This window comes from Saccopteryx leptura, chromosome 11 (assembly GCF_036850995.1).
Source record: "Saccopteryx leptura isolate mSacLep1 chromosome 11, mSacLep1_pri_phased_curated, whole genome shotgun sequence".
Classification (NCBI taxonomy): Eukaryota; Metazoa; Chordata; class Mammalia; order Chiroptera; family Emballonuridae; genus Saccopteryx; species Saccopteryx leptura.
Genome location: NC_089513.1, coordinates 43,855,835 through 43,881,021, shown reverse-complemented (window position 1 = coordinate 43,881,021; position 25,187 = coordinate 43,855,835). Strand labels below are relative to the sequence as shown.

Genomic DNA, 25,187 nt, shown 5'->3' with positions numbered 1-25,187 from the left:
CTCCTTTTCCAATAAGATGAGCAAGTGTTTTAAAGTCTTTGTTAAAATTCAGGATCCCTGGACTCCACTGTGGACTCTGTCACTTCATGGCTGAGACTGTTCACTAATGGCTCCCCAATTTATATACCCGCTGTGACCTTGGCCTCAACAGTCTACTGACGGGGGCTCGCACACCTGATAGGCAACTCAACTCCAGGATGTTCACGCCAGAATTACTCTTCCCAGTTTAAATGTTTTTCCCCCAGCGACAGTCACCTCCTCCCCATCTTTTTCATCAAAATCCAAAGTTCCACTATGGATTGATTGCTGGTCCAAAATCATAGGAGTCGATATTGACTCCCCTTTCTTTCACACTCTACATGCAATCCATCAGCAAGGCCTCTTGGGCCTGCCTTCAGAATGCACGCTGGAATGCCCACTTCTCTCTACCTAAACCACAGACTCTCTAGGCAAAGCTATTAGCATCCATCTGGTATTAGCATCCATACCTACTTCTACTCTTAGCCTATTTTAGTCTTCTCGGCTAAAGAGAGTTTTGAAAATATTATATAAATCTGTTCATGCAATGCTCTTTTTTTTTTTTAAGACTCTCCAAAAACTTCAGAGACACTCAGGATAAAACGCAAAATCCTTACCTTGGCCTTCAAAGCTTAAATAATCTAGGCCCTGCCTGGTTTTAAGCCCACTTTTATCCTTTCTGTTCTGTTCAGTCAGCTAAGTCCTCCTACCTCAGGGTCTTTGAACCTGCTGCTCCCTCTGCCGGAAACACCCTCCCTATGATTTTATGTAACTGTCACCTCCTGGAGAAGGCCTGTTCTCACTACCCTACCTAAGTCAGTCTGTCTATGCAGTTACTCTTGCTTTAGCGTTTTCTCAAAGCACTTACCAGGTCTGACAATATAGTGAGGATTCTTTCTTTATATGCTCCAGGATGACAGCTCTTTAAATATTTGTTGACTGAATGAGTACAAGTTGTTAAATAACTTAAGTTTTCTGAGTTCCTGTTCCCTTATCAGAAAAAAATATAGGTCTCTTCTTGCCTTAAACTGAATTTCTATTTCATTCTCTTTCTCTTCCTTTTCTTTCTTTCCTCCCTCCCTCCCTCTTTCTTTCCTTTTCTTTCTTTTTCTTTCTTTCTTTCTTTCTTTCTTTCTTTCTTTCTTTCTTTCTTTCTTTCTTTCTTTCTTTCTTTCTTTCTTCCTTTTCTTTCTCTCTCTCTCTCCCTTTCTTCCTTCCTTCCTTCCTTCCTTCCTTCCTTCCTTCCTTCCTTCCTTCCTTCCTTCCTTCCTCCCTCCCTCCCTCCCCTCCCTCCTTCCCTCCTTCCCTCCTTCCCTCCTTCCTTCTTTCCTTCCTTCCTTCCTTCCTTCCTTCCTTCCTTCCTTCCTTCCTTCCTTCCTTCCTTCCTTCCTCCCTCCCTCCCTCCCTCCCTCTTTCCCTCCTTCCCTCCTTCCTTCCTTCCTTCCTTCCTTCCTTCCTTCCTTCCTTCCCTCCCTCCCACTTCCTTTCTTTCTTCCCTCCTTCCCTCCCTCCTTCCTCCCTCCCTCCCTTCCTCCCTCCTCTTTCTTTCTTTCTTTCTTTCTTTCTTTTCTTTCTTTCTTTCTTTCTTTCTTTCTTTCTTTCTTTCTTTCTTTCTTTCTTTCTTTTCTTTCTTTCTCTTTCTTCTTTCTTTCTTTCTTTCTTTCTTTCTTTCTTTCTTTCTTTCTTTCTTTCTTTCTTTCTTTCACAAGAGAGACAGAGAGAGGGACAGATAGGAACAAACAGGAAAGGAGAGAGACAAGAAGCATCAATTCCTTGTTGTGGCACCTTAGTTGTTTACTGTTTGCTTTCTCATATGTGCCTTGACTGGGGGCTACCAGCAAAGCAAGTGACCCCTTGCTCAAGCCAGAGACCTTGGGTTCAAGCCAGCAACCTTGGGCTTCAAGCCAGTGACCTTTGAGCTCAAGCCAGCAACCATGGGGTCATGTATATGATCTCATGCTCAAGCCAGTGACCCTGAGCTCAAGCCAGTGAACCTGTGCTTAAGCTGGTGAGCCCATGCTCAAGCTGGATGAACCTGCACTCAAGCTGGAAACCTCAGGGCTTTGAACTTGGGTTCTCTGCATCCCAGGCTGATGCTCTATCCACTACACTACTGCCTGGTCAGGCTAAACTGAATTTCTTTAAATCTGGGATGCCTGAAGGCAAGAGGTAAGATGCTAGAGATGTGGATTTTTCTATTTGTGCTACGGAGAAAGCTCAGAGAGGCGCCTGGAGATCTGGAAATTTGCCCGAAGGAGAGAAACAGTCCAGAAAGCCGGGGTGGGAGTAGGCAAGGGGAGTAAGACACCCCAGGGAGGCATAGCAGGGATTGAAGGAACAGCAAGGAAAGCCCATGTCGGCACTGAGGGGACGTCCAGGCTCTTACCGTGTGCCACTTCCCGTCATTGTACTTCTCTTTGCTCTTGAGCCTCAGTTTCTTCCCTTCTGCCCCCAAAGCAAAGACCAGCCGTCCCTTGGACAAGTAAAGAGCCATGAAGGAAGTCTTCATGCCTGTGTAGAACACAAGCCCTCTGGAGGATGCGGTCTGCATGTCCACAGCAAACTGTGACCTGTGGGGGAAAGAAAGCAACATGCAAAGGGGGAAACCAGACATCTCTAGTGTTTTTTCAAATCTTCAAAGCTGTGAGAGAGGATGAGGAACTAACCTCCAAACCCACATCATTTAAATAAGTAAACTGATTAAATGGCCTGTCTCCCTGGGAACTTTTTTTTTTTAATTTAAAAAATTATCGACTGATTTTAGAGAGAGAGGAAGGGAGAGAGAAAGAGAGAGAATGAAATGTCGATCTACTTCTGTACGTATTCTGACCAAGGCTCAAACCTATAACCTTTATATATCAGGATGATGCTCTAACCCACCAAGCTTAACTCTTAAAAGTCATTATATTCGGGTGTTAAAAATTGTGTTGTATAATTTCCTCACTGAGTTGGGGAATAATGTGGAAGTTCTACAGCAAACTGAACTAGTGGTGAAGGTCCCAGTGCGTGGCAAGGAGGAAGATACCTGACTTAAGAGAAAAACAATCAACATTTAAAAAAATTATGGCAAAATACACATAACATAAAAGTTACCATCTTAACCATTGTAAAGTGTTCGCTTTAGTACTGTTAAGTACATTCACATTGTACAACCCATATCCAGAACTCTTTTCATCTTGCAAAACTGTAATCTGTACCCATTAAACAGCAACTCTACATTTCCTCCACCCCACGCTCTGGCAACTGTCATTCTCTATTGTGTCTCTGAATTTGAGTACTCCGGGTACTCTATGTAAGTGATACCCTACAGCAGGCGTCCCCAAACTATGGCCTGCGGGCCGCATGCGGCCCCCTGAGGCCCTTTATCCGGCCCCCCGCCGCACTTCCGGAAGGGGCACCTCTTTCATTGGTGGTCAGTGAGAGGAGCACTGTATGTGGCGGCCCTCCAATGGTCTGAGGGACAGTGAACTGGCCCCCTGTGTAAAAAGTTTGGGGACCCCTGCTTTTCATGCCTGGCTTATTTCACTGAGCACTTCCTCCTCAAATACTTTTTGAACCCTGTGAACATGCATTCTATTCTGTATACACGCAAGGAGAAGCTGTGAAGAGGACTTGGGGGATAATTTAAATAACAAGGATTTGATTTCAGCATCTGTAAGCATTTTCTTTCTGTAAGGCACATTTGACACAGAGGCACAGAAGCACAGACCCACCTCCTCCCAACCTCCTTTATGTTTCTTAGACCTTAATACCCCACCTGTGGTAAAACAGAAATTAAGCAAGCCTCAGGCAGGAAAAGCAGAGAATAAAAGTTAATATTCATTGGTGTGATGGCTACATATTATATGTACATCTGGCTAAACAAGCTTTACTTTCTATGAAACCTCACAGCCATTCATCTATCCACCCATCCATTTATTTATTCATTCATTCAGCAGATATTTAAGTGTAGAATGCACAAGGCACTGTGGTGGGCACTTAGAATGCAGTAATGAACATTTCATTCCTGCCTGAAAGTGTAGCAGGAAGAGGTGTTGGGAGATACGGGTGTTAATAGGCTGTCATCACCCATGCCTGTTGTTTACATCTAAGTGCAGCCCAGACAGAGGGAGGAACAGGATCTATCCTGCTTAAAGCTGTATCCTCAGTGCCTACTACACAGCAGGCACTTAAGAATTAGTTACCGAACTGAATTAATGGCATATGGAAAATTTGGAGGCAGAATCAGGAAGTGGCAGAAAAAAAAAAATCACACTGCTAACTTCTCTTTGCTTTTTAATAATACTATGAGGCTGAGCAAACACTGAGATGCTCTTAATTCTTCAAATTAACAAGTTTCCTTGAAGGTAATGTTCTTCAGAATGAAAGAGAAATCTATATTTGTTAAATTAAACCAACCAGATGGTGACACAGCTCAATATTTCTCACGGCGTATCTATGCTAGTGCGGAGGTTTGGAAAGTGAGGGTTGGCCAATTTAGGGAGGATAGTAGAACTTGCTACAGAATTCAAGCACTTCACATATATTGGCTTGGTTAGCAGACTTGATATTTGCTTTGCAGAATTATTTCTTTAAGCAACTTTCTTTCAGAAAAGACTAACTGAATAACACTCAGAAGAGGAGGCAGGAGACAGCCTGCCTTTCTCAGAGCTGCACCTTCCCACCCACTCCTTCCTTCCGCTCCTTTGGCAGGTGGCAGGCGGCATTGCAGCTAAAGGCTCTCCGGGCCAGCTCCTGCCCCTCCCCATTTATCTCCTACAGAACAATAAATCTCCTGCACATCTAATCCCATCCTGATATCTCCAGCTGGAGGGCGTGACCTGGTGTGGGGCCTGAGCTCACACAGCCAGCAAGTGTCTGAGCAAGGGCGGAAAGCCAGGTCTTCCTGGCGCCTGGGAAATTCTGCACCTATGGATAGTCCTTACAGGAATTTTCGGCACCTTTCTATTGAGGTCTCCTTCAAATCACATGAAAGTGACAAACCTTGTTTTTCTACTTTTTTTTTTCCCTGACATAATAAATGTCTCTGCTCATTCCTTCTTCTCCAAAAGTGATGCAACTTGTTAGTAGAAAAAGTCCAAATGTAGTCTCTAAAAATGATCTATCTGTCACTGAATCTACCGAAAAGAATGATTTTCCTGTGATTATAGGATGCAGGAGAAGAAAGGTGATTTATCCTAGAAATAAATAGCAGCTTTGGAACACTTATTTTTAGAACAGTGCGAGTTCTAAACCAGGGCCGAGCTGACTGCTTCAGCCTCGGAGCAGTACGTGTCACACGTGCGCCAGCTGTGGGGAGGGAGCACGCGAGGGCAAACGTGCCGTGTGTCCTGGGCAGGCGTACACCTCCTCACACAAGTGGCAGAGCCACCATCATCAGTACACCTGCCAGCTTGCCTGCCCAGGAGTGAAATCACAGAGTCAGGCTCTGAGCTGGTGTGGAGGAAGGAAGATTAGATAATACCTGGGTTTTAGCAGCTCCTGGGGGAGCTTGAATAGCAAGTGGCTGGTGGGAGTGTCTCCAAATCTGAGGGCTCTGTGACCGGCCTGGGTCCCTGGAGCTGACGGGCAAGACTGAGCATTCGGCCACACCTGCACACTCCTTGGGGAAGCCACCGGTGTGTCCTGCAATGGCTGCATGGGGAAGAAGAACAAAATTAGGGCCACTATCAGTGGAAAAAATGAGGAACACTTATCTTGCTAAGTGCCTGGTTCAGGTTTTACTTTGGATCCTAAGAGAAGAATTCAATACAGAGGAATTCATCCTTGGGGAGGATGGATGTTATTCCCATGACATGGAAGCCTGCTCTGATTCCTGACAGTGCTGCACATGCCACCAGTGGACACCCAGAGCCCCTCTCCACCATGGGGTTCCATTAGAATGAGTGTCCCTTGAGAGCCCGCATTTGGCCGGCAGCCCTGAGGCCTGCACAGCCAGTCGGTGGGACATGGAGCTGCCAGGCTGCCACTGCCCTGGAGCCATTCGCTCTGGCTTTAGCAGTAGGGCAGTGAGAGGACCAGAGAACGAGACTCAGAAGACCGGTCCACAGCCTGTCCCCACTTTCATCAAAGTTGACCCCTGCACAGAAGTCTGAACTGGAGGATGCTTTGAACTTTTGAATATGACTTAGTTTTAACGCAGAAAACAAACATAACAAATATCAAATGTGACTAGAAAAACTGTTGTAAGACATCAAGACTTGCCTGCCCCACCTGCCCCGTTCTCTGCTGCAAAGCTCAAATTTTAACGACCTGTCCATGCCTTTCCCAAGGGGCTTAAAGCTCAGTGGGGTTCTCCATTCTTCAAAGTGAATGGTGGAAATTCATCTTGCTAGGGATTGGTTAGGAATGAACATGTGATCCCCTCCTGGCCACTGAGCCTTGAGAGGATGTCTGGGGTAGGGCTTCTGAGAATGTTTTCCTTCTAGTAGAGAGAGAAAGCCAGGTGGATCAGTGCTTCTGGTGCTGGACATTGTCACATAAGGATATGCCACCCTCAGCTGTAGAGCTAAGAGAGCTGTGGGGAAGAAGCCCAGTCCTGATGGGCCAGGCCTCAAGCTCCACTTGTGTCCTTTTATGTGACACTGTAGACCCACTTACTGGTCAAACCATATTGCAATGTTTTGTTTGTTTGTTTGTTTTTGAGATAATAGCTGAAGGCTTCCTGACAGATTCAGATTTTTTCAAGATCAGGTTTTCTTCCCAGACTCCCTTTCTAGATAAGGTGCTGAGAATGCATATCAGCTTGTTTGTTTTTTTTAAGTAAAAGGAGGGGAGATAGAGAGACAGACTCCTGCATGCACCCCTACTGGGACCTACCCAGCAACCTGTCTGGGGCTCATGCTCAAATCAACCAAGCTATCCTCAGCGCCCGGGGCTGATGCTTGAACCAGCCAAATCACTGACTATGGGAGGGGAAGAGAGAGAGAAAGGGGAGAGAGAAGCAGATGATCACTTTTAATGTGTGCCCTGACAGGTTGTCTGCATGCCAGACCGACGCTCTATCCACTGAGCCAACGGGCCAGGGTTGCAAATCAGTTTTTAAAAAACATTCTATGCTTGCACATTGCTGAGTAAAGATGTTAAATCACCAGAAAGTTAAGTGAATTGCTTAAAATCACAGCCAGACCTGGACCCAATTGCAGCTTAGGGTCTGTAAGCAAAGCACTCCTTTTAATGGCTTCACATTAACTATAGAAAAATGTCAAAATTACATCAGGCCATCCAAGACTTGCCTGATACGGTTTGAGTGATTCCAAGCTTACCTCCCCCAGCCTCTTTTCTACATTACATTTCCTCTGTTCATACGCTTCCCGAGTCCGCAGATGCCACATGTGCAGAGCATGTGAAGGTGAAGAGTCCGTGTGACTATGGAGAGCACATTCTCTGGGATTCTACATCCCCAGCCCCACTCAGAGAGACCTGACTGTCTCCCGCCAGCTTTCTCCACCGGGATGTCCTGCAGGCCACTGCCACTCAATACGCCGCAAACTTCACTCATTCTCTCTCCCTCCAAATACTTGTCTTTGTCCTCTCTCCATGATGGCCTCTCCACCCATCCAGTAACTGGACCAGATGCCTCCGAATTAACTCCTGCCTCTCGCTTGCTCCCTACACTCAATTATTATGTCATGTGTAGTCTATCTTTTAAATAGCTTTGAATTCATTTCCTTCTCTCCATCTCCACCACCACTATGCTAATTTAGTCTCTCAGTAATTTTCAGCCTTACAGTTAAAAAAAATGAATAGATGACTTCATTCCTGACAGGGTAGGTCTAACGATGTTCTTTCCATAACAGTGAAATGACACTCATTTGGGATTTATGAACTATTTTCCTTTTTAATAGCATAAAACATTTCTTATTATGTGCTATCTATTAAACTCCCCCAAATCGTTATGCGGCAGGGAAATATTGGCATACACGCAGTGTGTGGTTGCCGGTGAGTGGAAAGCGTGCTGAATGGAAGCACATTGCTCTTAAGAGCACACAGGCTCTGGAGTTGGGCTGCCGGGGTTTGAATTCTGACTCCGCCTTCCATCTGCGGGAGCTTAGGCAAATTGCTGGCCTCTCTAAACCACAACATCCTTTCCTGTGAGATGTGGTTAGTCACAGGACTTCTCTGACAAGGTTACTTGTGGATTTAGTAAGAAAATCCACTTACAGAGCTTAGCGCAATGCCTGGCACCTCAGAGATGCTCAGTGTTATCTATTAATCATATTAATTGCAACCTTGGACTTGGGGAGGTCACACCTTTGACCTCAGAAAGAGCAAGGAATTCTTTAAGTCCTAACCCTGTGTTCAATTCCTTATGATGCTTCTGTTCCTCCAAACAAGGAATTTTGTTTTCCTTCAGCCTTTTTTAGTGGTGCACATTAGAATCGAGGTCAACACACTGGTCTCAGCAAGGCCTGTGTGGGTGCATGTGTGTATCTGTCACAAGAGGCAAAGCAGAGGGGTGTCTGTGGGGAGAAGGGGCATGGCCCCTGTATTCTAGAGACAATCACTGCACCGGCTAGAGACATAACAGGAATGTCAAAAGAGCAAGACATCCGCTACAGAAATTTGGGGGTGTAAGTCAAGGCTCTGTTTGTTCTATGACTACAAACGTTGCCAAATTTTCATCAATTCAAAATAATAGCTAAAAAGAAAACCACTTTGACCTTTTGGCATAATCCAAACGGTGACCCCTCAATCCCACCTCCTAGAGGCACTGTCCACCATGGGGTCAGGCGATCCACCCCCTCCTGCTCCTCCCATAACAGGTCCCGTGAAATGGTCAGAAGCAAACCTCGGGGTAAGGATTGACACTTACCCGGTTGATATCAAAAGTGTTGGCTTTGCTAAACCTTGTGGAATCTTTAAGCAACATTAGAAAGGGTGGTCTGTTTAAATTGCAGCCTCCGAGGGATACATCTCTCTTGGTAGATTTAGTGGCCAAATCTAGAACTTTGGGACTCTGTGATAACCTGGAAAGAGGGCAGAAAAGAAAGCTATTGCCAAACTCCGACACATCGAGGAAGACACATTGGCAGGGAGAGATTGTTCCAAACACACATTCTTACCATCATGGGTTCTGGGCAACCTTTCATTTCTCTGTACCTTATACCTAGAGGTGTCATTAGGCTCACAGAGAATGAGGGTGTGCTATGCCCACTTCTGCGTTTGCTAAAATGCCCAGCACTGCACCTTGCCAGCAGAGGGCTGAGAAACATTTTCTTCTTGAATGGCCAGGATTGTGATGAAGCCAGAATACTACAGTTCTTTCTCTGGAACGAGTGTCATATCGAAATATAAAAACAGAATATGCAGACAGGAGAAATGTGGGCAATGGATGATCTAGAATGATGGTGAACACAGGGAAACCTCACAAGTGTGTTTATGAAAGGATTTTTCTCACTGCATTTGAGTAGGAAAGTGTGACACATAAGTCTGCTTTATCTCACAATCGTTGTCTGAGCCTTGATGGACAGGAAGAGCCCACAATCTCCTAACAGGCTGCCTGAGGTTCGTGACCAGTCCTGGGCCCTCCCTCTGTCCTGGAAAGGGTTTTGCCTCTTAGCTAAGAATAATCATTTTTATCAAAAGGAAAGAACATTACAACATTCACATGTTCAAGTTCAGTGCTGAAGGTGTTCGGCTTCCGACACTGTACTGGTCATGCAATTCCCTGGCCTTGAAACCTGGGAGAACTGAGTAAATCTAATTGTGCAATGTTAACTAAAATAAAATAAAATAAAATTTCAGTGTGAACATTTTTCAGAAACATAACCCACAGCTTAATTTTAGTTAGACCTTTCTCAAGGTTATATGCCAACGACTCTTTGCTACAAAGGAAGGATGGGCCCAGATATTCTATTTTTCTTTTCTTGGTGGTTGTTGGTTTGTTTTTAATGTATGTATTGTGCCAAAGAAGTCATTTTTTGAAAATCTGTGGTAATCCGACTTCACCAACCACCCTACGACTCCCTCTGCCTGCTCAGGCCACTGTCATCACACAGAGAACAGGGCACGCACCGCTGGACAAACACGTTGCTGATACAGCCCTCAAAATCACTCCCACCCAGGCGCAGGGCTCTCTGGGGACCTGAAAAGCCTCGTAGCTGCTGGTTACTTTTCAGAGGCTGGTCATCAATGAGAAGTCGGAGTCTGAAACATGAGGAAAGAAAAACAAGCGTGAGAAGTGGTGAAAAAAAGAAAGATTGTCGCCTTGTGGTCAACATACTGTCTTTTACATGAAATAACTCGTTAAACTAGACTTATTTTCAAAGAGCATTTAAAATTTTTTCATGTATTTCTTTTTGCACATGTATTTATTAAAGCATTCGACACATACGAAAGTGCATATATCACGGGTCCAGCCCAGTGAGTGTTTGCAAGGGGAATGCACCGTCACCCACAGCCAGATGAAGGACTGCCCAGCCCCCAGGAACCAGGCTGTCAGAGAAAGGTGTAGAGTTTCCATTCTTCTTACTCCCACTTGTTCTTCCATTTTGAATATACTCCAATTTATTTATCCATCCAATGCTGATTGATTTTTAGTGAGAATTTGATATAGAACCAGGAAGAACCAGACTTGCTAGTAAAATAGTGTCAGTCTTAAGAACAAATATTTCACAAGATCCTAGAGAATTCTATTAGACTAAATCAAGTGAAATTCTTAGTGTTCTGGCAGAAGTGCCGTTCCACTCACCCAGAGCTGTCGCTTATTACAGACACGTAATGCAGTAAACCGTCCATGTACGTCTTCGGAGATTTAAAGATTGGGTTGCTGCCATCCCTAGTGCTTAGTTCAATGTGACCATCTTCTAGGGTGACCTGTAGGCTGTTCGTCTGAAATCATCAGAGAACATACTCATCAATGCAATTAATTTGCATTTAAGGATTATGAATTTATGATCAAAACTATGAATAAAATGGTCAGGGTGTTCTGACCAAAATGTAAAGATTATTTTTAAATGCTTTAACTCCATGTTTATGAATACTAAAATCTTATGCAAATTATTTCAACACTGACAAATCTGTCAAAAGCATTTTATGGACCTATATTATTCATACACCAGTTTAATTTCTCCATGTATTGTACAAAATTTCTCCGTGAATTGTACAAAAACAGTTAAATCATTTCTACATTTTTCTATTTGCACTTTTGTTCTATTCAAGTTATTTTTGTCAGATCAATTCTTTTCTGAATAAACTTTAGAATGAAGACCTGATTCATTATCTTTTTTTCCACATGTGATTATAAGAACAATCTCTTCTCTTCAGTCATTATGAATTTTTTATTTTCTGGCCATAGTTTCTAGGAAGTTCAATTTTCCAGTGTCAAACTCTGCAGCTCTCAATTATGGCAAGATGATTTGATTCATTCTGTCAATTCTTAGTAAAAAACATGTGTAGTTTTTTTTCTTTTTTCTTTTTTTTTTTTTTTTTTTCATTTTTCTGAAGCTGGAAACGGGGAGAGACAGTCAGACAGACTCCCGCATGCGCCCGACCGGGATCCACTCGGCACGCCCACCAGGGGCGACGCTCTGCCCATCCTGGGGGTCGCCATGTTGCGACCAGAGCCACTCCAGCGCCTGAGGCAGAGGCCACAGAGCCATCCCCAGCGCCCGGGCCATCTTTGCTCCAATGGAGCCTTGGCTGCGGGAGGGGAAGAGAGAGACAGAGAGGAAAGCGCGGCGGAGGGGTGGAGAAGCAAATGGGCGCTTCTCCCGCCCTGGCCGGGAATCGAACCCGGGTCCTCCGCACGCTAGGCCGACGCTCTACCGCTGAGCCAACCGGCCAGGGCCAAAACATGTGTAGTTTTAACAGTTGCCATTTTAATTTTTGTTGTATTCTCTACTAAGTACAATTTTTCAAGTTTTCAGCAAGATGTAAATTTTTCAGTGATGTTTTAGTCTAAAACAATCTTTACAGCGTGTGGCTCTAGTCATGTCAGTTTCATTTTATGTTGATTTTTTTCAGTTGGCAATATTCATTGCAAATTAGATAAAAGAATGCCAACTGATACGTATTTCTAGCTAACCCATTCCGAAGTTGAGGGCCATGTTCCTAGGGTATTTCTAGGATTCCTGCATTACCCAGGATTGATCTCATCTTTTACTAAGTCAATTAAATCTTCCCTCTGCTTTTGACCACTTGTTATATTGCGTCCCTACCCTCAGCAGAAGAAACAATTGTTAGGTGTCAAAAGAGCCAATCAAAACATCCTGGAAAAACATTCTCAAGTCTAAACGTTATTGAGCATGTCTTCTTTAGCGCTAGTTTTTGAAAAAAGATCTCTAAATGCGGATGAGCAAAGACGTCAAGAGAGGAAAGGTTTTAGCCACAGAGTCAGCTACCATCCTTCCTTTCAATACATACTAGATGTGTGTTGTGCTGGCAATCCTGAAGAAACAAACCCATGAGTGGCAGTACGCTATTTCTACTTCTATTTTAAAGTCCCACTTGTTACATACGGGGATTTCTAAGTCTTAGCTGAGTTCCACGCCTATGTAACTGTGCCTGCTAAACCCTCTTAAGTTACAGAGGGCATAACTGAAGAGAATTCCTGTGCCTCTGCTGTACTTGAGCAAAGAGCAAAGGATCTGCTTTCCCCCCATTTCCCAGATGTAAATATTGTCCAACTTGCTGCTGCTGCAAAACAGAGGAGCTATCTTTTGAGAAATCAAAAAGGAATAAATGGGGCTACATTCTGACTTTTTACCTTAGATCTGAAACTTTAAGCTTCATTATTATTTATAGCAGTTATAATTCATCTTGACTCAGAAAATCTAAACAGAATGCAAATGAGCCCATGAATACCCACAAATCCAATTCTGTGAACTATATAATATACTTTCCAAGCCTCGTTTCCTTTAGGACCCACCTAGGATGTGCATTTCAATTTCCATGGTTGAAATACACAATGGCATTTACCATGTAATGATAAGTAAAACACCCACGTTCAAAATCTTTCTATAGTTTCTGACATCAAACTTTGAGTCAGGTTCAAATCTTGTTTAATATTCACGCACTATTTCATACCCCTGTTGGATGAGTTAATAATACGCCACTGGGCTGAAAGGTCTGAAACCCAAAGGAGGTCTGGAACTGGCTGGGTGATGGGGAATCCAGATTGCTGAAACTCAGTTGTCCTCCCCTGGAGAACGAGGCAGATCGCACAAGCTGAAAGACAAACACAGGATAAATCACTGGCATTGCAATCATGTCATGGCTGAAATCTAGATCTTACCCTATGTCATCACATCTCAACAGAAAATTTGGTTTATGACGCCTTGAGAAGAAACAAGTTTGCTTTTCTGAATGCGAATTTATCAATCATCTATAGGTTTTTGTGTGTATAATTGGTATTTCACCTTTTCTACAAATTTCATATGCAACCCTAAAGAGGCTTTGCAAATACGTGGGGAGTGTAGGTGAGCCAGTTTACAATGACACACCGTGTGCTGCCAGAAAAGAGCCCAAAGCTGTTGTGCTAATACCAAAACTGGGCTGGCTGGGGAGCGGCCCTGGTAAGGCTGTGAACCCTTCACTTACCTTCCAGTCTTCTGAGCACTTCTTCGTTACTCCCACGGTATCATTCAACCTGACGACGCCACTGGTTTTCTTTAGATTTTTCATGCAGCCTCGGAAAGCAGGTGTGGAAATGTTAAACCTAATTTGGACACAAAAAAAGGGGAAGGGATGTACCAGCCCAGGCATACCTGAGAACTGGTGCTGAGACACTGCGCTCTGCTACTTCTCATCCATAAACAAGTATATATATATATATTTCAGGGTTATCTGTTCCCATGGGATTTCTATAATGCTTATTTTGTGATGTTGGAAAAATCTACTTCCTTTCTGTGTGACCCTGCATTCTCAGCTTTAAAAATAAACACAATAGTGTTAACAGAAAAATGACCAGTGTCCCCAAAAGGTACAGAGACAGAGAAGATATACAATATCTAGAATTTCTCACCCCCAGGAGTGCATAGTAAATAGAAAGTATATTAATAAATCAATATGCTATAAATATTAATAAATATATATTGTTAACTTAATATACAAGTAATTTATTAGAGCCAGGAATGCTCTAGAAAACTTTCTGTTCTTTTTTTCCTGTCTCCTTTTAAGTTAGCCTTTTATTCTGTCCACCTGTAAGTTAAACTCAGAAGAAACAAACTGTTACTTTTTGGTTCTAGAAAATTATGAAGAATGTGGCTTGGTAACCAATGCCATGCTGGAACAATGGAACCATTGAGTCCGGTCTCACATTCTGTATCCACCAGCTCCTAACAGTGCAGCCCGGGCAAGAGCTTATTGAGAGGATTAAACAAGTCAACGCCTAGGAAATGCCTGGAACCACACGTGGCACAAGGTTCTAAACAGGGTTTCTTGTCTCAGAGACAAGAAAGTGCTGCTCTAGAACTGTGGGCTCTTGAGCCAGACTGCCTGGGTTCAAGTCCTGTTTCTCTTGCCTGAGCAGGTGACCAAACTTCTCTGTGCCTGTTTCCTCATTGATAGATTGGGCGTATGTAATCTGTTTCCCAGGGTTGGCAGCAGTTTAAACAAGTTAATATGTGTAACACAACACAAATGGCGCTCGGTATGGAGCAGGGACTCGATGTGAGGTGGCAGGCTCAGTAACCACGCTGGTGCAGTCATTAGAACAAGGGCCATTTCTAAAGCAGCTCTTCTTACGTGGCTGCCGTGGCACTTCCCCTCCGGTCTGACATCTGGCTCTGCGTGAAGCCGAATTCACATAAAACATTAACATACCTGAGCCAACTGAAGTTCAGGCAAATATTTGTTTCTTAAATAAATGATGTACTGAGGAAAGTACAAAGCTGATTTCATTATAAATCCCTAAGGCAGCTCATTTTTCTAAATGGAAGGGTGTCTGCCTTCATTCTATTCAATTCATTATAGGCAGTTTAGCTACATGTAATATGCATAAAATTAAATTTCACTAAAGGAAAAAGAAGAAATGAGTCCTCACTGGAATTGCAGCATGAACTTAATTATTTTATAAAAATGGCTTTTTGCCTCAGAGGAGAAGGAAAGTTCCTATTGATTCCTGGAGCTTGTCTATTTACACATACATTTAGATTTGTATTTCAACACATTTTAGACTCATCAACCATCTCCTGATGCCCTTCTTTCCATAAAGTACAGGTGGAAAAACAAGAGGTGGAAGAAAGGAAAAGGGGGGAAGCAGGGACACTAACAGATATAGAGCGCTTATTTTGTGCAAGGTACTGTTATGCTATCCTTACCTTTCGAGAGAGATATAAAATATTTTCTGAACTCACATTTACTGAGCCTAATCATGTGCCAGGCACTGTGCTAACTACTTTGAATCCTATAACCACCCAAAGAAACAGGGTGAGTGCCAACTTAACCCAAGGTCACACTATTCTTTCATGACTGAGCCCAAACTAGAACAATTTCTTTTGATTCTCACCCAATACCCTTTCTTAGTAAACCCTGCTTGCCTGGCACCTACAGCTCTGCCCGCTGTCTGTGGGCCTTCTGCTAAACACCACACAAGGGCAAACCACTGACCAATGGCTTCTGTATCACCTCTGAGAACTCCTCCCTGCTCTGGGTGGGTCCGCCTGCTCCCAAACCATCAGTACCCAGCTGTACCCAAGCTTGATTCACCCTCTGTTCAGCCCAAACTTCTCTCCCGAGGTCCAGGCCTTATGTCCAACCTGCCTCGGCATTTCTACCTGCCATCTCAGACCAAACTCGTCACCCTGCTCCTCCCGCAGTGCTTCCCATGTGCCAAGTGCTAGATCACAAACCACGTGCAGCTCTTGAGCACTTTCCCCCTTTACTCCACAAAGCCAAGCAGCCATTCAGTGCTGTCCACTCACTGTCCTACATTCCCTGGAAATCCACTCCTATTTCCTTATCTACACTGCCATGTCCCTGGTCAGGTCGCCCTCTTCTCTCACCTCTCAATACACCCATCTTCCAAGTGCTCCACCTGCCTCTGCCCTTCCCCCTCTTACTCCAGTCACCGCCTTGAACCAGCGTGAGCTACCGAGAACCCAGATTCAATCATGTCCTTTCTCAGCTGAAGTCCCCCGATGGGTCCTTACTGAGACTTTCAAGATCCTCTGTGATCTGGCCCCTGCTTTCCACGCCAGCCCTGTGGGGCAGCCCTGGCCTGCTTCACAGTGTCCTCCAGTCTCTGAAAGTTCACACTCTCTGTAGCTTTGGCTCTTTATGTGAGGTGACTGCTAGCACTTTTCAGGTCTAGCCAGAGGCCAATTTCCTGACACCTCCTCCTCACTGGATCGGATTACCCCCCCCCCGGGGTCCCCCAGCATCCGGAGAGTCCCCTCTCACAGCACTGGTCACATCCTATTGTCTCTCTTCCACTATACTTGTGGCTCTGCCCCGGTCATCACTGTCTTCCCAACACCCTCCACGCTGCCTGATGTTACCAGACAGTCAATGATTAATGAACCAGTAAATTAGCGCTTCAGATGTGCCCAATAGTGTGCTACCTTAAGTTACTCAATTTTATCACATTTAATTGAATAAAATCAATATTATTAACTATCTCTGACAAGCTATTCATGGTTGAATTGTTATTTAATATTGATGATATTAAATATTAAGATCACCTCTTTGGCTCTTAATTTCTTCATCTGTAAAATTTAAAATTCAGAAGTTATATACCATGATCTACAAGGTTTCTTCCAGTTTAAAGAATCTAAGGAGTAAAGAAATACACTCCAAACTCTATTAAAGTATTAAGATTCCTCATCTCCATTTTTGTTTTTGGGAACCACTCTGACAACTTTAAAACAAAGATTAGTGCCTCTTTACTAACGATGGACATGCTAAAGTGTGTAAGGATTGTAGAAGAAAAAAAGAACCTTTGTCTAACACCTTATAAATCATATCTAGCACCCCTTCCAACTGATTAATAAATTAGAAAAAAGTTAGCAAGCCTCGATCTCAAATACAAGTACTCACAATCAGACATTCCAGGACTCTCTGAGCTTTGTCATGAGGCTGGCTGTCCTAACCTGTCCAGGGTATCTTCTTTTTATATATAATATTATCATCACCTATCTCAAGCACTTTATGGAGGATATAAATAAAATATAAAAGTTCTTTTTAAGTACATTGTCAAAGTGGTTTTCTGTCATTCAGATGAACTTTTACCTCTTTTTTTTTTTAATTTATTCATTTTTAGAGAGGAGAGAGAGAGGGAGAGAGAGAGACAGAGAGGGAGAGAGAGGAGAGAGAGACAGGGAAAGAGAAGGGGGGAGGAGCTGGAAGCATCAACTCCCATATGTGCCTTGACCAGGCAAGCCCAGGGTTTCGAACCGGCGACCTCAGCATTTCCAGGTCGACGCTTTATCCACTGCGCCACCACAGGTCAGGCACTTTTACCTCTTTTCAAATGAATTTATTTCATTCATGTGTTCACTAATTTGAAAAACAGGTACGCACCTATTCTGTGTTGATAATAGGTGAGAGGGCAGGTAAACAGATGTACTTCACAATTCTGGAGGTCCTTCCCCAAGGCAGCGACCCCGGCTTTCAGTGCCGAGCACTGCGGGTCAGACACGGGACTGCCTATGCTCTGTCACACTGCCTGTAGGGACCCCAGGGCCACAGCCTCCATTCTAACTGGCAGCAGTGTCAACACCACCTAATAGTCCTGCAATCTCTCTCCTCCAAGAATAATAATGGGGGTGTCACACACTTCCTCTATCCCCCCTTCAAATGTCCGGCCCCATTGTCCAGTATATATACCTGCTTAACACTGAAAAGCTAACTTTTTGGGTTTATTTGTTGTTAAAAATTTAAAAAGACAAACCAATCAGTAGCAATCATAACTGCCGAGAGGCAATCTGCTTCCTTTAAAAAGAAAATATCATCTTACCGTTCCCTGATTGAAAGTGGAATTCCTCCCAGGTAATATGTGTTGAAATCAAATATTTCACCGTCGATTTTAATGTGTTGAGAATTCACAGTTACCCGCATAAGTTTCTGGACTTTTCCAATTTTGATCTGAATCTGAAATAAATGAGAGGTGAGTGAGTGAGCAATGGGAAATAAAAGAATCCTACCCACAGTACCTCCGAGCTACTATGTTTTTGTCTTCCCTCAGATTCATTTACACACATGGTAGGAAGACTCTGACATTAGCACTTTTCCACGAAAGTATAATATTAAAACATTTTAATAAAAGTGTTTACATTTGAAATTAAATGTGCTTTATATATGCCACATACATGTTATGTATTTTATGCCCAAATGTTCAAATTTTAAAAGGATGTATCCTTCAGTTAATAAGTATAATAAATTCATCTGGCCACAGATAAGTGTTTTGGACACTGACTGAATTTTAAAGGACTAAGGATATTTAATATTCAGGTAAACAGACTCAGAATATACCAAATGATCTTTCCCGTTGTTTATGGCATCTCTAGTTCCTTTTTCTTTTGGTGGCTCTGAGTTCAGCTTGTATCGCACCAGCAGATTGCCATCTTCTATATTTAGCGAGATGAAATGGTCCTAGAACATGGAAACAATATAGATTACCAGGAGACTCAACCAAGGAAGAGCTAAGTGGACAGACTGCTCTCAGCTCCTTAATTAGAAGCGACAATTGTGCTGCACTATCCAGCTGCTGGGATGGGTATGATGGTTGTACGTTATAAGTCTTGTCAAACATCATATACAGTGGTTGGCACACAGGAAGGATGCAATAACTGCTGGCTATTATGATTTTCTGTCATAGCAATCTATAACCAGCATGTAAAAATGGAAACTGAAAAGATCCAGAGAAGGAAGGAAGGAAGGAAGGAAGGAAGGAAGGAAGGAAGGAAGGAAGGAAGGAAGGAAGGAAGGAAGGAAGGAAGTTAGGAAGGAAAGAGAAAAAGAAAATGGAAAGGAAAGGAAAGGAAAGGAGGGAGGAAAGGAGAGAGGGAGGGAGAGAGGAAGGAAGGAAGGAAAGGAGGGAGGGGAGGAGGGGGAGAGAGAGAGAGAGAGAGAGAGAAAGGGAGGAAGGAAGGGAGGGAGGGAGGGACATGATTGCTACCTTTCAGCTACCTTTGGAAGAAGGTATGGTTTTGCTTAAACCCCAGGCATCTTCCACCATCTGTTTTCTGACTTATTACTACGTCTCAGTTTCATTTGCTGGCTTACCCCCCCCCCTCTAATTTTCCATTTAAGTGCTGGGGGTTCTTTGGGGATTTCACATAGGACCTCTTCCCTCCCACCACTCTGTCTGTCTTTACAATCACAGACATTCCTGTAACTTTAATTCAGGTGTGCCCATGAAGCCCAGATGTTTTTCTCCGGCCTAGACTTGTCTTTTCAGCACCAGGTCTGTACATCTGCTTACCTTACTCTTACTGTCATTGCTGGCATGACTCATGGATACTCAAATTCAGAATACCTCTAACAGAACTGGTGATCTACATGCCTTCCACCTGCTGCCAAGCCTATCTTTCCACCCTTCACCCTGCTCTCTTCTCTCTCTCTCACTACTAAGTGCTTGCAGAGCCAGCCACAAACCCACCAGGAGTCATTCTTGATTCTTCCCTCTTTCCCATCTGATCAAATCTTATCAATTCCACCACTTCTTCACTCTCTCCATCTCTGCCATCTAGTCTCAGCCGCAGCTCCTTCAGCTGGACTACACAGCAAGAACACACTGTCCCCATGGCCATTCTGTGCTTCTTGAATCCGTTTTCCACTCTGCTGCCAGATTAGTCTTTTGAAAATGCCAGTGTGAGCACATTACTCTCCTTCACTCTCGGGATAAAGCCCTAACTTCCCAGCAGATGCTCTGAGGCCTGGATCATCCCTTCAGTCTCATTTCTCTGTGGTCACTCTGCCTCTTTGTGTCCCAGCCACACAAGCCACTGTTCCATCCTCAAGTGCCCCTTGCCCTTCCCGTGTCTGTGTCTGGGTCTTATTCTTGCCCCTGCCCCACATGGATCACCCTTCTGCCCTCTCCCCTTTACATGCTGTCTTCTACTTGTCCTTCGGGTCTCAGATTAAGCATCCTCTGTTCAAGAAAGTCTCTTCTGTTACACATCCTTATTTCACTTCAAACTTTCCCTCTGTATGGCTTATCAGCATTGTGATGGCATAATTAACCAATTAACAAGCATAAGTTTGTTTAATATTTGTCCTCCCGTCTAGCACACAAGGTCCTCAAAGGCAGAAATCATGTCTCGATTGGTTTTGCATCCCCATCCTGGTATAAGGCACATACAAGGCTAGCCATTTCCTTAATAGAAAGGGAAGTGGAGGAATTTCTCCCTTATGGCTTGAAGGTTTGCTCTTATACAGGTCCCTATTGATAAGGTTTCCCTTTGAAGTCTCCTGCCAGAGTCCTTATCTAAAAGAAAAATTGGTCCTCAGCCTTGCTCTTGGAAACCACTATGGTTCGTCACACTCATAAATAACAAAATAATATCAACTCACTGAGAGTAATGAGCCAGTCTCTAGATCATTTTCTCTTATCTGGTTGCTAATGGTATTTTGTAAATCTTTTTCTAATCTAAGCAGTATTTCTGGTTCTAGGTCTTGAAGAACTTCAAAATGTAGTACAAAGAAGACCTTATTTTGGAAAATAAACACCTTTCCCTGAATATGCTGTGACTTCTCAGCTCTGTATTCTTCAGGCAGGTCAGGACCTTCCCAACCATCTGAGCTGGTTCAGCCTTGGAATCCTTGGGAGTGTCCAGCCCAACGCCAGAAAGAAGAGTTGGATAGGTGTGTGTCCCCACCCCTCATGTTTAGAAGAGTCTGGTAGAATCCCAAGTCCTTATCAATCCCACATTTTTAGACTGGAGATCCCCATTTCTCCAGAAATGCTACCTAAGGAGTAACTACAGAAGGGCTATTCGTAGGAGCAGACAACTCCCAGACCGTCTACCAGCAGATGGTGCTAATGATCACTTGCAGAAGATCACTCTGGACTTTTTTAAATTAGTAGACTGAAGAGCTGTCTCTAAGAATCTCACTGAGCTGTTTGATAACAGAGAAACTTCCATGTCTTATCCAAGTTAAGAGTCAGGCTGATAAAGACAATCCCACACATAGCTGAGCAAGAATCGGACCAAGATGCCAACAGCTGGAGGTGAGAAGTCTAGCCCTCAAAGACCCCAGGAGGCCTTCACATGGTTTTACACAGAACAAATCAAGTATTAGGCAAGTGGTAGTTTTCAAAAAAATAAAACTGACCATGAGAATTGAATGGGTAGGGGGGTAATTTTTTTCCACACCTTGGTAACATGTTCTCAAATTCCTGATTACTTGCCTTATTAAGACACACAATCCCCAAACCAAAGAAAGTAGAACTAGACCAAGGGAAAGGATGCAGGTAACATTTGTACATTGTCCTTCAGATCTTAGTTGGTTGTTTATAATAACCCAGTTACCCCCAAACTGCTCAATCAAATGCACATCTTTGTTAGTATACAGATGCTTGTTACAGATTACCTGGTTTTCTGCAAAGAACAGCAAGCCTCTATCCACAGTGGTCTGAATCGTCTGTCCAAAGGTTGGGAAGGGAGCATTTGGTTGAGTTGGAACTCGAGCATAGCCTGTACCTTCAAAATAATTTTTGTCTGACTCTTCCTTTCTCCTGTCAACATCAATCGCCATAAGTTAGAACACAGCAGCAAAGGACTATACCACACAAGTATGTTTATATTATGAGATGCTGCTATCTAAAAAATAGAGCAAAGCATAAACAATCTAGTTGTCATGATTTTTTAAAGAAGGAGAACCATCTTTAAATGTAGAAACAGCCAACTGTTTCTCCTGGCTGTACTCTTATGCTCTCAGGATAATTAAACACTAGCTCAATAAAGATAATATTCAAGAGTCCCTTTTGGAAATATCTACTTAGGAAGGTGTGGCCCAGTAGCTGAAAAACTTGAAACATAAAAAAATTAACATGAAATACAATAATTTTATTCTGAGTAATAAATACTTAGTCTGTTCCATATTACAATATTCCAAATTCTTTTAACTAGTGGGAAGGTCAGGAGCTTAGGGCAGCAGTTTTCAAATAGGTCTGCATGTCAGAGTATCTCGAAAGTCATGGTGTACTTGGTGAACCACTATTTTTTAAATATTTGCTAGATTTACAGTATATACACACTTCTGTGCCTAAATCAGGTAGCATCCCACACTGAACATTTTGTGGTAGGAGGCACCAAAAATTTGAAATTTATTTGTTTTTAATTGAGAAAACTCTTATCAATCTAACATATACCATATTTCCCCATGCATAAGGTATACCAGAAAGTTCTGTTCGTTTTTGGAATAAAATAGAATACAAATTCTTCTGACTTAATTCATGTGGCACCCATCTTGAATATTTCCACACCAATCCTATCTTCTGAATATGGTCCAAAATGGTTTGCTGAGCTGAATTAAGCCTTTCTGCGATCTCCGATGTTGTCAGAAAAGGATCTTGCTCCAACATGGCCTTAACAATTGTCATCAATCAAAGATGGTCACCCAGAACGTGGCTTATCAGAAAGGTCAAAATCACTTGTTTCAAATTTTTCGAACCATCTTCTGCATGTCCTATCAGAAACTGTACCTTCACCAAACACTTTCAATAAATTTCTACATGCTTCTGTAGCATTTCTTCCTTGTTGAAATTCGTATACAATACAGTGGCATAAATGAACTTTATCAGTAGCCATGGGTACACTATCACTTCACACATAAGACTAACGTGAATCAACTTTGTTTTAGTTAATTTGCTACGTCAGTATGTATACATTAAGTGATAAAAATAGAGAGGCACACATGCGCCAAATAAACGTGCTTACGTGTCAAAAGTTGTTGTGATAGAAACAGACAGAACTTTCCGGTAGACCTTATATATATAAGATGCACCTTAATTTTGGGGCCCGAAATTTGAAAAAAAAATGTATTACATAAAGTTATTAAACTCAAGTTTTATTCATCATAAAATTCATACAACTCCTTATCACTGTCAAAACTCCCATCCATTAGCTTGTCCTCATCTGTGTCTCATGACGAATCACTGTCTTCATATATTGCCTCGTCCTCAGTTCCACCTATGGCATTTGAAATGCCACCACCACTGTATAAGATGCACCCAGTTTTGAGACCCCAGATTTTTCAAAACAGGGTACGTCTTTACATGTGCAACTATGGTAGGTATTTATCAAATAAAGGAAAGACTACCAGTATTAGATTTTAGGATGAACTAGACTGTTGCATGCAAGCATAATTTAAAGTTACTGGCCCAAACCACCAGTGACATCCACAGCATCTCAACAGCCATCCTGTATTATGTGTAATATACCTGCAAGTTATAAAAATCATAATTATAGAGACACAGTGTTTAGGTTTTATTTACCTTCTACAAGGTTCCACCTCAGTTGTATTGAGATCGAAAGTTTTTTTGAAGTTGTACAAGCTCAGAACATTTTCATTGAGGTCATCTAATTCAATGCAGCCTTTGTAGGGAGGGAGTCTAAGTCTCCCGGGAAGCTGGAAAAAGTGAAATACAAATGCTTCTAATTGAACATAGGACAATGATCAGCTTGACCAGGAAATAGTATGAATCTCACTTTTAACCATCAACATAATAATAAGGGTTAAGAATTCGGACCCTGGGACCAAATGCCCTGGCTTTACTATTTATCAGCTGTATGACCTTGGACACGTTATTAAACCTCTTTGTTTTAGTGTCCTCATCTATAAAATGTGGGACTGAAAATGATGCTTTTTAAATTAATATACTTAGCATATATCACTGAGCAAGGAAGTACTCAAGTGTTAGCTATTATCCCTGGGTCAGCTTTGAAAATACATAGTTAAATCCATCTTATATAGAACTGAGAAGTAGAGACAAGAGGTCATCATACCAAATAAAAATTCAAATATTTTCACTCAGTGAAATAACATTTGCACTTACACTAAAACCAGGTGGGTAACCGCCGACATAAAACACAACATTTTCAGGATCCAAATTGAGAAGTGTGTTGCTACTTCCACTGTCTATATCATAGAATGAAGGTGTTTCTGGTTTATTGGATGTGGCTTCTCTGGTATAATTAAGGCTTGCAAACTGATAAATTCTGTTTAAAAATAAATTAGAAAATAAAATTATATAAAAATTTATGCAAAAATGAAAAACTGAAAGCCAAGATTATAAAAATGGGTTCAGCAACACGTGCAAATGAAGTCTGATGAGTGTAAATCAGATTAACAAGAGCAGTAGTCTGTCAGACTTGTACCTCTGGAATTTCACCCGGTCCATAACCGCCTCCTGAGTTTCACTCTTGGTCAGGATCTGGTTCACTTGGAGTTCAGCCTCGCGCTCCCCCAGGTTGTAGACACACGTGAGCTGGCCGTCTATGACTGCCATGCCGATGTAGTAGCCCCTGGAGGCCTGGAGGCAGAAAGTCTACCTCAGAGCACTTGACACACATAATCTCTCAACTTCCCATCCCAAGAGGGTACATTTCAAATAACTAGTGGGTTTTGTATAATAAGCCTTGGGCAGCCAGAATAAATGAGGTGTATCCTTGTACAGAATAGTACAGACAGAACACTTAATAATGTCGGAGCTGGCTTTGCTCATGGTATAGTGCACTTATTTCTTCTACAAATATTTGCCAAGCACCTGCCAGAAAGATGAACCAGATATGACTCAGGTCTCCATTAGATTTTAGCCATCTTAGGGAGCTACGCCATTTTTGCTCTCCCAAACCATACGACAGTCTCTTTTAACACCATGTGCATGCCTCTGCTATAACACCTGGCACCCTATATCATCATGGCTACATATGTATCTTTCTCCCCTGTTAAAACATCAGCATTTTAAGATAGATACAAATATTTTAAAATTACAGTAAAATATACCATTTTAACCAATTTTAAGTGTACATTAAGAACACTCAAGAAAGTGAATTTATTTTTATCATACACACCAGCTGTTGCAGCTAGTAGGTACACAGTATAAACTTGTTGAAGAAACAAAGTGATGTGCATTTTGTCATAAAACAATACAAAAATCCTGTCACAAGAAAGCTACAAATAAAGTACCAACACTCCGAAGCAGAAAGGACGACTAATAATTGTGTTGATTTTAGGAATCTTTAAATACGATGTCCACTACTGACAGCCAACTGTTTCTT

The 25,187-nt window shown here is 42.6% G+C and overlaps 1 protein-coding gene across 3 annotated transcripts in view; it reads right to left on the bottom strand.

The window, feature by feature from the left end:
- LAMA3 (laminin subunit alpha 3) overlaps positions 1-25,187 on the bottom strand; it is a 293,103-nt gene that overhangs the window by 11,285 nt on the left and 256,631 nt on the right. For all 3 annotated transcript variants that reach the window (XM_066352202.1, XM_066352204.1, XM_066352205.1), the window contains 13 exons: positions 24,285-24,439; positions 23,963-24,125; positions 23,402-23,535; positions 21,496-21,640; positions 18,433-18,552; positions 17,918-18,051; positions 13,561-13,678; positions 13,048-13,188; positions 10,712-10,851; positions 10,036-10,167; positions 8,834-8,987; positions 5,483-5,652; positions 2,405-2,588 (listed from right to left, as the gene is read on the bottom strand). In XM_066352202.1, coding sequence (XP_066208299.1) covers positions 2,405-2,588; positions 5,483-5,652; positions 8,834-8,987; positions 10,036-10,167; positions 10,712-10,851; positions 13,048-13,188; positions 13,561-13,678; positions 17,918-18,051; positions 18,433-18,552; positions 21,496-21,640; positions 23,402-23,535; positions 23,963-24,125; positions 24,285-24,439 — 1,890 coding nt within the window. The remainder of the gene's footprint in view (positions 1-2,404; positions 2,589-5,482; positions 5,653-8,833; positions 8,988-10,035; positions 10,168-10,711; positions 10,852-13,047; positions 13,189-13,560; positions 13,679-17,917; positions 18,052-18,432; positions 18,553-21,495; positions 21,641-23,401; positions 23,536-23,962; positions 24,126-24,284; positions 24,440-25,187) is intronic.